The sequence below is a fragment of the Rhinoraja longicauda genome, chromosome 18, assembly GCF_053455715.1.
Source record: "Rhinoraja longicauda isolate Sanriku21f chromosome 18, sRhiLon1.1, whole genome shotgun sequence".
In the NCBI taxonomy this organism is placed as follows: Eukaryota; Metazoa; Chordata; class Chondrichthyes; order Rajiformes; family Arhynchobatidae; genus Rhinoraja; species Rhinoraja longicauda.
The window spans coordinates 17,825,662-17,841,054 of record NC_135970.1 but is presented as its reverse complement, the minus strand read 5'-3'; the positions used below and the strand labels follow the sequence as shown (position 1 = coordinate 17,841,054).

Genomic DNA, 15,393 nt, shown 5'->3' with positions numbered 1-15,393 from the left:
CTCTTCCCCACCCCACCTTGCCCTCCTCCCCAATCCCACTCTCCCTCTCACCCCCACTCTCACTCTCCTCCACCACCCCATTCCCCACCACCCCCTTTCCCCCACTCTCTCCTCCCCCCACCCCCCCATTCTCTCCTCCCCCAGCCCCACTCTCCCTCTCCCCAACCCCCTTTCCTCCACTCTCTCCTCCCCACCACCCTTCCCACTCCCCTTCTCTCCTTCCCCCGCCCCACTCACACTCTCCTCCACCCCTCCTCCCCCACTCTCTCCTCCCCCACCCTTCCCACCACACACTTGCCCCACCCCCATCCTCAGTGTCCCTCTCCCCCCCACCCCCACTCTTCCTTCTTCCCCACCCCTCTCCCCTGACCCCCAGTCCCCCACTCTCTACCCCCCACCACCACCCCCTTCCCCCCACATCCCCTCTCTCCTCCCCCTCCTCCCCACCCCCTCCTCCCCTTTCACTCTCAATATCCCCTTCCCCCCCAACCACCTTCCCCCCTTTCCCTCCATCCCCCACTCTCTCCCCCCCACTCTCCCCTCTTCCCTGACCCTCACAGTTCCCCTTCCCCCCCACCCACACTCTCTCTTGCCCCCACCACCATCCCCCCACCACCATCCCCCATCCCCCCTCCCCCGCTGTCCCCCTCCCCAGTCCCACTCTCCCTCCCACCCATACTCTCTGCTCCTCCCCCCGCTCTCTCCTCACCCACCCCCACTCTCACTCTCCCCCACCCTCCCGCATTGCTCAATATTCCAACATCTGTTGTCTCTTGTCTCAATTTCGAAGTGTGTGGTGAAACTCTCTTTGGAATTGGTCACTTGTGGAGTTGCACAATACTAGGGTAATGTGAATATTGCTTGCCATGTAAAAGTTCACATCTTTATTGTCCATTTTTTTGCTGAGGAGTTGTGAATGGAGATGAACATTGTTCAAACAACCCCATTTCTAAACCCAAAGTCCTGAAGGAACTCAGTGGTTCAGGCAGCATCTCTGGAGGACATGGATAGGCAAAGTTTTGTGTCAGGACCCTTGTTCAGACTGCGTGCGCTTGGCTATGATCTGCTGAGTTCCTCAAGCACTTTCTGTATTTTGCTTAAGATTCCAGCATTTGCAGTTCCTTGTGTCTACATTCCCATTTCTAAGATATGTATTGGCACAATGGATAGTTGGACTTGGGATGATTTTGTGAGCAATTCTTACTCTGATGTTCTGGAACAGAGATTGGCCTCCAACAACCAAATCCCGCCATCATCGATTATATTCAGTTTTATTAAGACATTTTGATCTTAGATTTTTTAAAATTTTGGTTAGAATCAACCATTTTGCTTTGGAGATTCATAGACCAGATTGGATGCAGAGAGCAGATGTCCTCTTCACAAGGATTTTAATGTAATTTGGCAGCACTCTACTTTCATGGTCACCGCTCCAAAGATGCACAGACAGGTATGTAGGTTAATTGGATCGGCGTAGGGGTAAATTATCCCTAGTGTGTGTGTTGGATAGTGTTAATGTGTGTGGGGATCGCTGGTAGGTGCGGATTCGGTGGGCCAAAGGACCTGTTTCTGCGGTGTATTTCTAAACTAAACACTCCTAGTTCCAACTTTTTAATTCAATTTATTCAGTTAATTGGGTTTAAAATACTCAATCTCTGCAGTAGAATTTACATGTGGTCGGCTCATTAGTCCAAGCTTCTGGATTATTAGACCAATAATGTAACTACAATGCTACCATACAGGACAGAATTTATATAGTATTAAAGATCAAGTTGTCTCTGAAGTCAGTGAAAAGGGATATTTTAGTTCCCAGCATTTTTGTGGGTCCTAGGCTACATTGAGCTTAACAAAGTATTTAGGATAAGAACAAGATGTCCTCTGTGCCATGGCCATTTGTGTAATGGCAACTCACCCTTGCAGTAGTCACCAACCACCCAAAAATTTGAGATAAGATATAAAATTCACTATTGTGGAATTCATGTGTTGGGGGGGGGGGGGGGGAATAATCAACATCATTTGTATGTTTTCAACTTGTGTTTCTCAAAGTATTTGCTTCCTGATTGTTATTGGTCCGTTATGTAAAGCCTCTCAAGATGCTTTAAGTATTATCGACCAAGGTTTAGTAAAGCAACACACAGATGACCAGAAGCTTAGGGAAGTAAAAAGTATAAATTTAAGGAGGGAATCATAAATGGTTGAAGGCACAGATCTCCTGACTATGACTGGGTAACCACATCTTGGGAATGACATCAAGGTGTTGAGAAGATGCAGAAAAGGTTTTCAATAATCGTATCAACGATGAAAGACCTCAATTGTGTTAAGAAACTCAGATGGTCAAAGGAGAAAAAGTGAGGGAAAATTTTATGATTTATCACATGTATGAAACTGTTTCCAATGGCAGTAAGCTTTGTAACCAGGGAACACAGATTTAAGCTAATTAAATGATTTGGGAAAGGGTGAAAAAAGATATGGAATGCACTGCCTGAAAGATAAAGGAAATTTTCAAACAAAAAAGGATTTGAGTTGACTTTGAATAGATGTTTGTATTGTCTGCTAGGAGCAAAATTTGCTCAGAAATTCTCAATGGGTATTTTAGATTGGAATGCTCTCCTCTGGAGTGTTCCTATCTATTTGAATAAGTTTATGATAATGAATAGGTTTATTGGCACAAGGAATGTGCCTTGGTGTTCCGCTCACAAATGACAACACAAACATACAATTAACAATTAAGAATAAAGTATAAACACATCAAAAAATAAGGATACATTACGGTCTAAAAATGTGGGTGAAAATAACCAGAGCAAAAAAGAGACTACAGACATTGGTTATTGAGTTGAACTACTACGCGTGGGGAAAAAAGCTGTTTTTTATGTGTGGCTGCTTTGACAGTCCGGAGTCGCCTTCCAGAGGGAAGTGCTTCAAAGATTTTGTGGCCAGGGTGAGAGGAGTCAGAGGTGATCTTGCCTGCTCGCTTCCTGGCCCTTGCAGTGTACAGTTCGTCAACGGGGGGAAGGTTGCAGCCAACAACCTTCTCAGCTGATCGAAAGATCCATTGCAGCCTCCGGATGTCGTGCTTGGTGGCTGAGCCAAACCAGACCATGATGGTGAAGGTGAGGATGGACTCAATGATAGCAGTATAGAATTGGACCATTATTGCCTGTGTTGCAGAAGGTATACTTTCACTTGAGGCTGGCATGCATTGTGAAGTTTGCTCATGTTATATATTTTTTCTGTCTTTACAGTTCACTGGTCATTTAGAAGATATGTTGCAGGTAGCCTTCAATAAGTTCCATACCTGGCAGTCAAAACGAATGCTGAAGAAGACGTGATACTGATTGTAACAAGATGTTTGAGAGCAAGAGCTATTGTTACCTGCAAAGTCCTGGCAGAACTTTCGTCCTGTTCACTAAACCGCCGTGCTGGACAGGGAGCGGGGAGCCCTACAACATTGCAGAGACTCGATGTAATTTACAGAGCTGCACACCGGGAGAAAGATATGCAATAAGGTGGACCACTCAGGGTGACTCTCACCACCGACCAAAACCGGAGGGAGCTACAGGACAAATTCTGGTGTAAGACTGCTGGGGAAGGCAGCGCTGCTTCTGTGCACAAAGATTCTGTAAAACAATAACTGAGTATATTTAGAAATGGTCTTTCTAGCCTAAACATTTTTTCATTTTTGTGTAAAGTTTTAAACAAGAATGGCACAATGTAAATGTGCAACCTTTTTCAGAAGTGTAGCCCCCTGTTTTTGGATCCTGTTTGTAACTGAGGGAATGGAAGATGTGGATATTTTAAATAAAGAATAAATGTGAAATTAAATTGGCCATTCTCATTATCATTAATATTTTTAATAAAGCCATTAAACATTATAAAAACTGTATACTAATGCAATCTTACAACCTTGTTTCCCTTGACTCTAATCACTTGGACTTGAAAGCATAGTGAGCTTTGAAGAGGCAAGTAATTGAAGTTTATTATAGCACAGTAGCGCAGCGGTAGAGTTGCTGCTTTACAGCGAATGCAGCGCCGGAGACTCAGGTTCGATCCTGACTACGGGTGCTGCACTGTAAGGGGTTTGTACGTTCTCCCCGTGACCTGCGTGGGTTTTCTCCGAGATCTTCGGTTTCCTCCCACACTCCAAAGACGTACAGGTTTGTAGGTTAATTGGCTGGGTAAATGTAAAAATTGTCCCTAGTGGGTGTAGGATAGTGTTAATGTACGGGGATCGCTGGGCGGCACGGACTTGGAGGGCCGAAAAGGCCTGTTTCCGGCTGTATATATATGATATGATATGATATACCTCGGTACCGAATCACAAATAAAGCTCTGTATTCTGTATTCTCTCTGTATTCTGTATTAGTATTGAAGGTAGACACAAAATGCTGGAGTAACTCAGCGGGACAGGCAGCATTTCTGGAGAGAAGGAATGGGTGAAGTTTCAGGTCGAGATCCTTCTTCAGAGTCTGCAGAAGGGTCTCGACCCGAAATGGTCTGAAGAAGGGTCTCGACCCGAAACGTCACTCTTTCTCTCCAGAGATGCTCCCTGTCCCGCTGGGAGACATTTTGTGTCTACCATGAGAATTTTGTGTCTACCTTCGATTTAATCCAGCATCTGCAGTTCTTTCCTACACATCGTATTAATTAGGATTGTTCCTTTAACGTGTCTTGTGCTACTTGACCCAAATTGTTCCCCCAGAGCTTGATCCAGCTCTTCCTCCATCCTCATCAGACTGGGGGAGAAAAACCTGACAAAAGTTCTTATTTTCAAGATTTATTTCTACCTTGCCTAACTTTACATTAAGATTAACGCAAGCTGTATTAGGATGGTTGAAGTCTTCAGTATCATCCCACATCTAGATCTAATTTTCCACCACCTATCTATAAATTAGATTAAAATTAGCTCCTCCCAAGCTATCGTGGTCCACCACCCTTCCTCACGGTGGGTCAAGCCGTGAATGTCTAACACCCAAAGGTATTTATTCACAAAATGCTGGAGTAACTCAGCAGGTCAGGCAGCATCTCGGGAGAGAAGGAATGGGTGACGTTTCGGGTCAAGACCCCCAAACGTATCGGCACTGTGGGTGGGGCCTGACGATGATGTGCCTAAGTGCGACGGCGTCATGCCGGGGGCGGGGCCTAATGGTGACACGTCGGGCGTGGATGTCATGTTGGGGCGGGGCCTAAAGGCGACGCGGCTGGGGTCGTTGACGTCATGCTGGGGCGGGGCATAATGGTGACACGCCCGTCTTACTAGGGGCGGGGCCTGACGGGGATGTCACGCCAGGGACTGGCGGTGGTCGTCCTGGGCCGAAGCGGCGGCCCGTAGGTAGGTGCAGGCCAGACCTGAGCGAGGGCGAGATTACAGTTCGGCGGAGCGGCGACAGTCGCCGACCGTCTTGCCGCGACTCACGGGCTTCACTGTCCGTGCTCTGAAACCGGCAGCCGTGGCTCCGCCGCTGTTCCAGAACCTTCCCCGGGATCGGCAGCACGACTTCGCGGGACCCGGAGTTCCACTGACAATCACCAACTCTCCCCCTCCACCAGGGTCCCACCAAACCAGTGCAGACCGACTCTCTGTACCCGTCCCACACGTGACAGCTGGACGGGCTGAGTGCCAAACCCCTGCAGCGAGACCTTGTGACCGTCTGACAGATCGTGGGATCTATTGCCCCATCCCAAGTATATAAAATGATGTGAGGTACAGATGAAGTAGACAGTCAGTTTTCTTTTACCAGGGTAAAGACTAGAGAGCGCAGATTTAAGGGGAGATTAGCAAAGTTGAAAGGAAGATAAGGCACAAAAAGCTGGAGTAACTCAGCGGGACATGCAGTATCTCTGGAGAGAAGGAACGTGTGACGTTTCGGGTCGAGACCCTTCTTCAAAGTTGAAAGGAGATGTGGGTCAATTTTTTTACACAGGGTCATAGCTGCCTGTAACACGCTACATAACACGTAACACGGTGGTGGACGAGGCAGATACGATAGTGGCATTTCAGGGATTTTAGATAGGCACATCGATATGCAGGGAATGCAGGTATATGGATCAGGCAGTGGAGATTAATTTAACTTGGGATCATGTTTGGCACGGATGTTGTGTGTGAAGGGCATGTTTCTGTGCTGTACAATTCTATGCAACCATGGTGATTTGCAAAAAGGAAAGTCTGATGAACAGTTGGGTAGATTTCCAATACTCCACCCCTCTATCCTCGATACAGTGGAAAATGGGGCGTGGTCTAGCCCTGCCTGTGTGGGCAGTAAAGTTTCTGTCCCCTCTTCCCCTTCATGTCTGACTGGCAGTGCGGTCTGCTGCTTCCCAGGGCTGTGAAACACAGCATTTGGAAGTAAGACCATTGTGAACAACTGCGTGAGGGTTTAAGATAAGTAATTGGGGGAAGGTGAAAGTGATCTTGAACTTCTATACCATTGGACCAAGATCTCTCACTCTCAACAAGGCATGGTGGCTGCTGTGGCATAGCTATCCCATATTAAAAGAGTTCCCACGCTGACATTTTCCATTGCTCTAAGCTAGTGTAAAGCTAATCTTTTGTGATCTGAGGGACTGCAAAACATTGTTGTCATTCTCAGCCCACTGCATTGCACATATGAATTATGCTATTCACCCTGTCAGTCTTCATGATATATCCCCAATATTTTTTCCATGATTTCTGTCAGCTATTGTCCTGCATCATACCCAACCCCAAATAATTAATGTAATTAAAATACTTCAGTCTGTTTTTGGATATGAGGTACACGTGATGTTTAACTTGACGTTGTGTTGGTTCATGTGGGGTATTAGGTCACACATCATCTAAAAGTGGACTTAACTTGGCCCACCTGAGATGTTTGGGTCCCTGCACTCTCTTCAAACTGACCATGATTCCATTATCTATACCTTCCTTAAAATTACTGGGTTCACTGGGAAATTGTATAATTATATTTTATAAAATATAAGAATGAATTTAAAACAATGTATTAATACATATAACAAAGGTATCACAAAAAGCTGGAATAACTCAGAGGGTCAGACAGCATCTCAGGGGAGAAGGAATGGGTGACGTTTTGGGTCGAGACCCTTTTTCAGACTTCTTCTGAAGAAGGGTCTCGACCCGAAATGTCACCCATTCCTTCTCTCCTGAGATGCTGCCTGACCCGCTGAGTTACTCCATCTTTTTGTGATACCTTCGATTTGTAGCAGCATCTGCAGTTATTTTCCTACAATACATATAACAACATTCACAAGCCCAGAAAATCTGCTTAGATTCTCTGCCACCATCAAATTCACAAGTAGGCCAGAGTATCATGTTTAATGGTTGTTACTTTTCTGGTGAGTTTTAAGGGCTTAACAAAACTGTGATGATGCAAGCTCTGTAACTTATATGAAGAAACAAATGGATGTCACACACAGATGCTGCAGGAGCCAAGATTAGAATATCTTAAAGGGCTCCAGACATCTACCAGTTACTGTCCTGAAGATAGACACAAAAAGCTGGAGTAACTCAGGCAGCATCCCTGGAGAGAAGGAATGGGTGACAATAGACAATAGGTGCAGGAGTAGGCCATTCAGCCCTTCGAGCCAGCACCGCCATTCAATGCGATCATGGCTGATCACTCTCAATCAGTACCCCGTTCCTGCCTTCTCCCCATACCCCCTCACTCCGCTATCCTTAAGAGCTCTATCCAGCTCTCTCTTGAAAGCATCCAACGAACTGGCCTCCACTGCCTTCTGAGGCAGAGAATTCCACACCTTCACCACTCTCGACTGAAAAGGTTTTTCCTCATCTCTGTTCTAAATGGCCTACTTAAACTGTGGCCCCTTGTTCTGGACTCCCCCAACATTGGGAACATGTTTCCTGCCTCTAATGTGTCCAATCCACTAATTATCTTATATGTTTCAATAAGATCCCCCCTCATCCTTCTAAATTCCAGTGTATACAAGCCTAATTGCTCCAGCCTTTCAACATACGACAGTCCCGCCATTCCGGGAATTAACCTAGTGAACCTACGCTGCACGCCCTCAATAGCAAGAATATCCTTCCTCAAATTTGGAGACCAAAACTGCACACAGTACTCCAGGTGCGGTCTCACCAGGGCCCGGTATAACTGTAGAAGGACCTCTTTGCTCCTATACTCAACTCCTCTTGTTACGAAGGCCAACATTCCATTGGCTTTCTTCACTGCCTGCTGTACCTGCATGCTTCCTTTCAGTGACTGATGCACTAGGACACCCAGATCTCGTTGAACATCCCCTCTTCCTAACTTGACACCATTCAGATAATAATCTGCCTTTCTATTCTTACTTCCAAAGTGAATAACCTCACACTTATCTACATTAAACTGCATCTGCCATGTATCCGCTCACTCACACAACCTGTCCAAGTCACCCTGCAGCCTTATTGCATCTTCCTCACAATTCACACTACCCCCCAGCTTAGTATCATCTGCAAATTTGCTAATGGTACTTTTAATCCCTTCATCTAAGTCATTAATGTATATCGTAAATAGCTGGGGTCCCAGCACCGAACCTTGCGGTACCCCACTGGTCACTGCCTGCCATTCCGAAAGGGACCCATTTATTCCCTTCTTCAGACTGGTTAGGGATAAGGGAAACGAGATATAGACGGTGATGTGGAGAAATGCAAAAAAGTAACAATGATAAAGGAAACAGGCCATTTTAAGCTGTAGGGTGAAAATGAGAAGCTAGTGCGAATTGGGTGGGGGAGGGAAGGAATGCCGGGGCTCGCTGAAGTGAGAGAAATCAATATATCACTGGGCTGTAAGCTGCCCAAATGAAATATAAGATGCTGTTCCTCCAATTTGCGTTTAACCTCTGACAATGGAGGAGACCGAGGACAGAAAGGTCTGTGTAGGAATGGGAAGGAGAGTTAAAGTTCATGCAGGCTGAGTGGTATGAATATTGATTTCTCTCACTTCAGGTAGCTCCGGCCAGCTTCTCATTTTCACCCTACAAACATTCATTGTTCTTTATCTCTCCACATCGCCATCTATATCTCGTTTCCCTTATCCCTAACCAGTCTGAAGAAGGGTCTCGACCCGAAACCCATTCCTTCTCCAGAGTAAGGAACATGCTTTGTATATTTATCTCTTGATTTCTCGAATAAAGTATATTTTGAAATTTTAAAATTCCTTCTCTCCAGAGATGCTGCCTGTGCCGTTGAGTTACTCCAGCTTTTTGTATCTATCTACGGTTTAAACCAGCATCTGCAGTTCCTTCTTACACAGTCACTGGCCTGAAGCTAGGATCACAAGACCCTGGTGCCAAGAGCCTCAAGTCACATGAATGTGAGGGAGAGGAAAAGATAAGTTGGCCCATTGAGTAAATCTTGCACATTAATTGGGCAACTATGCATCATGATTCCAATTTACGGTCTCTCCACAAGCAGCAAGAGGCTTCCGGGAGAGTCAAAGCAACTTTTTTATTTGTACAGTTTAAAAAAAACTATTAGAATAAAATAAATCTGGTAGTTCTTTTGTGACTCCTAAGCCAAGTGTTTGCAGTAAACTCAAAATTATTGTGTAGCTTGGAACCTGTTCCATTGTTAATAAATCTCAGTGAAAAGTAATGTACAGTCTACTTAATCTATTTTGAATATATATATACACACATATATCTTTCATAGGCACCCATTGGTTTTCGCAGACCTATAATAGGACGTATTATACCTTTGTGATAGTCACACCTACCTTTGTGATAGTCACATGTTATTGATTAGTTCCTGGATACTAGTGCACAATGTGAACTATGTCTTTTAATATGCCTTATCCATGTGCAAAATATTACAACATGGTAAAAAACTACTTACCAGATGTGAGTTTTTTCTTACAGCACATCTAAATCTGCTTGCAGTTATTTCTTTATCCTGATACTAATGCTTGTGTAAAACATTATTCCATCCATTAATTTGCAGACAGTTTCCCTTATGCCTTCATCAAGTCAATTAATAAAGGCCACTGTGAACTTGAATTGGTACCACTTAGCACACAGCCACCACTAGTAATAACAATCTTTTCTACTTCAGAATGTATTCAGTTATATTTCTGTCAATCACACAAAATTCCAACTTACCAAGTAGCCTAAAGATTAAGTGAAAATACTAGGGATCAATAGGTTGATTACATTAAGGCTGAGGCCTTATTTTTAGCCGATTCTGCCATTAAATATTTGGCCTATTCCAAATTGTGCAGGATTTCTTTCGCTCCTAATGCAACTGTCAGGGTTATTTTTTAATTTTATAGACTACGCATTTCAATGCAAAGACAACATTTGGGGGAAATCTGTAGTAATCAGCTAATTTAGAATCATTACTTGAGCAGATGCCATTTCTCTGTGTGCACAAAAACTGGGGTTGTGCGCTCTTACTTGGGGTTGTACATGTCGTCCTTGTCATGTGGTATACTTAGTTCCACATGCATATGGTGGGAGGATATGCCCATGTGTTGCGCGTAACTGTGCTGGAGATGGGGAAGTGAGCATGTTTTGAAAAGGGAACAAGTTTTTGCGTGAGAGAATGTAAAGAGCAGATGGAAGAGCAGATCTACATTGCAAGTTTGTTTTATCTGTTTTCTGCAGAATGAATGCAACACAACTTTAACAAAGATTGTAAGCATGATTACAGAAGTCGCAAGTTATATCTTTTACCGCTTTTCTTAGTGCTGCTGTGAATCTTCCACAATGTCATTACCAACGCTCCCAGATTCATGCAGCCATATCTTAGCAGAGCTGGACTCTCTGGATCCCCTGTTATCTGCTCTCAGGCTTGATTCAAACAGGCTGAAGGTGAGTGAGAGGACACACTTAACACATCAAAATCAAAGGACCGATGCTTTACATTTATTTGCAGAGAATGCTATAAAATGATAGGAATGTAGCACAGTGATCCTATTTTAGCTAAAGACTAGACCAAGTGGACCTGTTGGGCCCATACCTCTCCTGCATTGGTGCACCTCCCCCCTGGGAGAATGGGGTTAGGATGGAGAGACAGATCAGCAATGATTGAATGGCGGAGTAGACTTGATAGGCCGAATGGTCTAATTCTACTCCTATTCCTTATGACCTAGATAGGGTGGGTGTGGAGGATGTTTACAGAAGAGGGAGAGTCTAGGTCCGGAGGGCACTGCCTCAAAATAAAGGAACATACCTTTAAAATGGAGATGAGGAAGAATTTCTTTAGCCAGAGGGTGACAAATCTATGGAATTTGTTGCCAAAGACAGCTGTGTAGGCCGTCTTTAGATATTTTTAAAGCGTATTTTTAAAGCGGAGATTGATAGGTTCTTGATTAGTAAGGGTGTCAAAGGTTACAGGGAGGAGGCAGGACAATGAGGTTGAGAGTGAAAAATAGATCAGCCATGATCAAATGGCGGAGCAGACTTGATGGGTTGAACGGCCTAATTCTGCTCCTTTGTCAGGTCCTTATGGTTTTTGTGTACAATGTCACCTCTTGAGTTAAATTAGATTGATGTGGTCACTTGGGCTGAATCGTCCTTCCAATATAATGGGGAACAAACCAGTAGAAGACAATAATAAAACTGGCCAAGGAAGTATTAAGACAATAGTTTGAATAATTCTGTCTTTTCTTAGTGTACATGTTTGTCAGTTTCACGGAAATGGCTCGTGCTGGGCACTTCGGCAGGTGGACTTCATGTCATTCAGAAGGAAGGCTGGAAGCAGAGAATCATGTTAACTCATAAGGTGTGTTGGAAAAAGAATAAGGAAAAATGTGGAGAGTGGAATAGGTACAATTAATTTTTTTTAAACGTGAAGGTGAAGCCTGTTTTTCTTTCAGTATGCTGTGTATTTTATACTCGAGAAATACAAATAAAATGTTTTATATATTATTGAAATTTATTGTAGCACAGCCAAGGATTTACAGCAGTCAACCTACATCAGAGAACATGCGAGTATTTATATTGTTTTTCCTTACCTGACAGTCTGTTTAATAAAGTTAGTTCATGAGTGGGTCATACAGATATCTGACACTGACTTACATGGACCATTAACAGTGGTGTAAGAATTACTTTTGCTTTTCTTAGCTTTGTGATTCAGGGTTTCTGTTCTTCATTTTCAGGTGACTTCTGCAAAAAAATGTTCTCTTGTGAATATTGTTTGAAACCAGAATTGGGCTCAGTATCAAGGTTCAATATTGGAGTGTGGGCAGATAGATGTGATACTACCACTGTTATTTACTGTTAGCCAGCAAGTGTTATCTAAGAGTACTGGTATAACTTTTAGCTTTAATGAAATAATGGGTGCATACTCCTTTGAGTTGTAATCAGGCATTCTCGACTGATAATTCAATGCACTGTCATAATGTTCCTGTATTATTGCACTGCTGTTTGTCTGAAAGGATATTTTAACTAAGACCTGCCTACTGAGCATGGCACAGTGGCACAGTTGGTAAAGCTGCTGCCTCATAGCGCCATACACTCTGGTTTGATCCTTATCTTGGGCGATGTCTGTGTGGAGTTTGCTCATTCTCCCTGTAAGCAGGTGGGTTTCCCCCCACACCCCAAGGATGAATTTTTATATCGAAAAATACTTTATTCCAGAAATAAATATTTACAAAACATTTTCCTTTCAAAACTCCATCCGACATTCCCGGAGGTTATATATTCATTCAATACAGATATTCATTGCCAAATTTATACAAAATTATACAGAATCCCTTCCCTTATTTGGAACGGTGTCTCCACCACACCCTGCCCCCCATGTCCAGCAGCAGATGGACCCTAGACTGTGGTCCTCCCCCACAGAGCCTTGGCGTTGGCTGCACCAAGCTTCAGTGCATCCCTCAGCACGTACTCCTGCAGTCTGCAGCGGGCCAATCGGCAACATTCCCCGACTGACAGCTCGTTCCGCTGGGAGGTCAACAAAGTTCGGGCAGACCAAACAGCGTCTTTCATCGAGTTGATGACCTTCCAGCAGCACTCGATGTCAGTCTCTGAATGCGTCCCTGGGAACAGTCCGTAGATCACAGAGTCCTCTGTGACAGTGCTGCTCGGAATAAATCGTGACAGGGACCCCTGCAAACCTCTCCAGACTCTCTTGGCAAATCCACACTCTGTGAAGAGGTGGGCAACCGTCTCCTCTCCATAGCAGGCATCCTGAGGGCAGTGTGCTCTGGTAGTGAGGTTCCGGCGGTGCAGGAAGGATCTGACTGGGAGGGCTCCCCTCACTGCTAGCCAAGCCACGTCTTGGTGCTTGATGGTGAGTTCTGGCAATGAGGCATTTTGCCAGACAAGCTGGGCAGTCTGCTCTGGGAACCCCAAGGATGAATGGGTTGTAAGTTAAGTGGCCTCTATAAATTGTCCCTGGGGTATAAGGACTAACATAGAACTAGTGGGAAAACATACAGTAGAACTAAAGTGAATAGGTGATCGTTAGTGTGTACTCAGTGGGCCGAAGGGCCAGTTTGCATGCTATATCTCTAAACTAAAACTAAGCCACTTGTTGAGAGGATATTAACTAGGATATTGCTGTGATTGGAGCATTTTAGTTGTGTAAGAGATTGGATAGGCTGGTGTGTTTTCCTTGGAGTGTTGGCGGCTGAGGAGTAACCTGATAGAAGTACATAAGATCCTGAGAGGCATAGACTAAAATCTTGTGAGCTGCTGACCTGTGAGAGACGTAAATATAGGTTAGATAGTCAAAGTTCTTTTTCCCTGCATTAAGGGTATCAATAACAAACAGGATCTGCATGGTAAGTTATTTTACACAGAGAGTGGTTGACTTCTGGAATGCACAGCAGAGGTGGTGGTGAAATCAGATACAATTATGTTTAATTCACAAAATGCTGGAGTACGTACAGGTATGTAGGTTAATTGGCTGGGTAAAATGTAAAAAATTGTCCCTAGTGGGTGTAGGATAGTGTTAATGTACGGGGATCACTGGGCGGCACGGACTTGGAGGGCCGAAAAGGCCTGTTTCCGGCTGTATATATATGATATGATATGATGATATGATAACTCAGCAGGTCGGGCAGCGGGAGAGAAGGAATGGGTGACGTTTCGGGTTTAGACCCTTCTTCAGACTGATGTCAGGGGGAGCGGGACAAAGGAAGGATATAGGTGGAGACAGGAAGATAGAGGGAGATCTGGGAAGGAGGAGGGGAAGGGAGGGACAGAGGAGCTATCTAAAGTTGGAGAAGTCGACGTTCATACCACTGGGCTGCAAACTGCCCAGGCGAAATATGAGGTGCTGTTCCTCCAATTTCCGGTGGGCCTCACTATGGCACTGGAGGAGGCCCATGACAGAAAGGTCAGACTGGGAATGGGAGGGGGAGTTAAAGTGCTCGGCCACCGGGAGATCAGTTTTGTTAATGCGGACCGAGCGCAGGTGTTCAGCGAAGCGATCGCCGAGCCTGCGCTTGGTTTCGCCGATGTAAATAATTCAGCATCTGCAGTTATTTTCTTATACAATTATGTTTAAGATGTATGTAGACACACTTAAATAGGATGGGCATAGAATGATATGGTCCTAATCCAGGCAAATGGGATAAGTGGGCTAAAAGGTCATCATGGACGTGGTGGGCTGTGTTGTACAACTCTCTAATTTCCCCTCACTAAATGTTCATGTGGCATTGCAGCCAACATGGACAACCAAGCAATATGAACAAAAAAATGTGTAGGCTATGAAAGTATTTCTTTTTATCAGATTATGAATTATGCAAATTTCTAATAAATTATTGTCCTTCAGGAAGGAGCACTGACTTGCATTGCTTGCTGTCAGCATGATGAAGACTATGTCGCTGTATCAACTAGGTTAGTGTGCTCTATTATTAAGCTTTCATTTTTGGATTCTTTCTCATACAACTTTTTTCACAATTAACAGAGGCAAATTACCATTTGGAAGAGACCAGACAAAAGTGTTCTACCACCTGACACCTCATTTTCCATCTGGACTGTTGCAGCCAGAATGTTGCATAGTGATTTCAGATAACTTGCTTTCTCTATGTCATAACTGGCCAGTTTTGTTGTAAATTTATTCATCTCTAATATTAACCCAATTTCCAGCCTCTGCAACTTTTTGATTTTCAAGTAAGAATACAAATTTGCAAATGCTTCATCTCTTTCTCCAGGTACCAATAGATGAAAATGTTTTAAATTAGAGCATTAATGAATCCACATAATTAGGTACTCTGCCTATCATAGGATACACTCTGGGTGATGCCCTATTCCAAGCGAGAGAAGGCTAGGGCACATAAAAGCTTATGCATGAGTGCTGAGTGAGTGAAAGCGCATATATTACTGGGCAGCATAATTGCATTTGTTATTGATGTTTGGTGTCGAGAGAAAGGTTCTTTGTGTTGTTACAAACCCACTTCAGAGATAAGTTATCTGGATAGTAGATGACTTGTTCTTGATCTCTACTAAATAAAC

The 15,393-nt window shown here is 44.2% G+C and overlaps 3 protein-coding genes across 7 annotated transcripts in view; 2 read left to right on the top strand and 1 right to left on the bottom strand.

Annotated features, from left to right (window-relative positions):
• The window catches only part of gtf2h1 (general transcription factor IIH, polypeptide 1), a 58,755-nt gene extending 54,556 nt beyond the window's left edge, over positions 1-4,199 (top strand). For 2 of the 3 annotated variants that reach the window (XM_078415197.1, XM_078415195.1), the window contains exon 15: positions 3,240-4,199. In XM_078415197.1, coding sequence (XP_078271323.1) covers positions 3,240-3,326 — 87 coding nt within the window. In that variant the 3' untranslated portion in view covers positions 3,327-4,199. The remainder of the gene's footprint in view (positions 1-3,239) is intronic. The other variant, XM_078415194.1, reaches the window with a different exon arrangement.
• The window catches only part of LOC144602290 (galanin peptides-like), a 411,360-nt gene that overhangs the window by 322,907 nt on the left and 73,060 nt on the right, over positions 1-15,393 (bottom strand). The gene's annotated exons all lie outside the window — the stretch shown is intronic.
• The window catches only part of hps5 (HPS5 biogenesis of lysosomal organelles complex 2 subunit 2), a 41,276-nt gene continuing 31,124 nt past the window's right edge, over positions 5,242-15,393 (top strand). The window contains exons 1-4 of one of the 3 annotated variants that reach the window (XM_078415191.1): positions 5,242-5,326; positions 10,669-10,794; positions 11,597-11,707; positions 14,711-14,775. In XM_078415191.1, the coding sequence (XP_078271317.1) occupies positions 10,690-10,794; positions 11,597-11,707; positions 14,711-14,775 (281 nt within the window). In that variant the 5' untranslated portion in view covers positions 5,242-5,326; positions 10,669-10,689. Of the gene's footprint in view, positions 5,327-10,587; positions 10,795-11,596; positions 11,708-14,710; positions 14,776-15,393 lie in introns of those variants that run through there. The other 2 variants (XM_078415190.1, XM_078415192.1) reach the window with 2 other exon arrangements.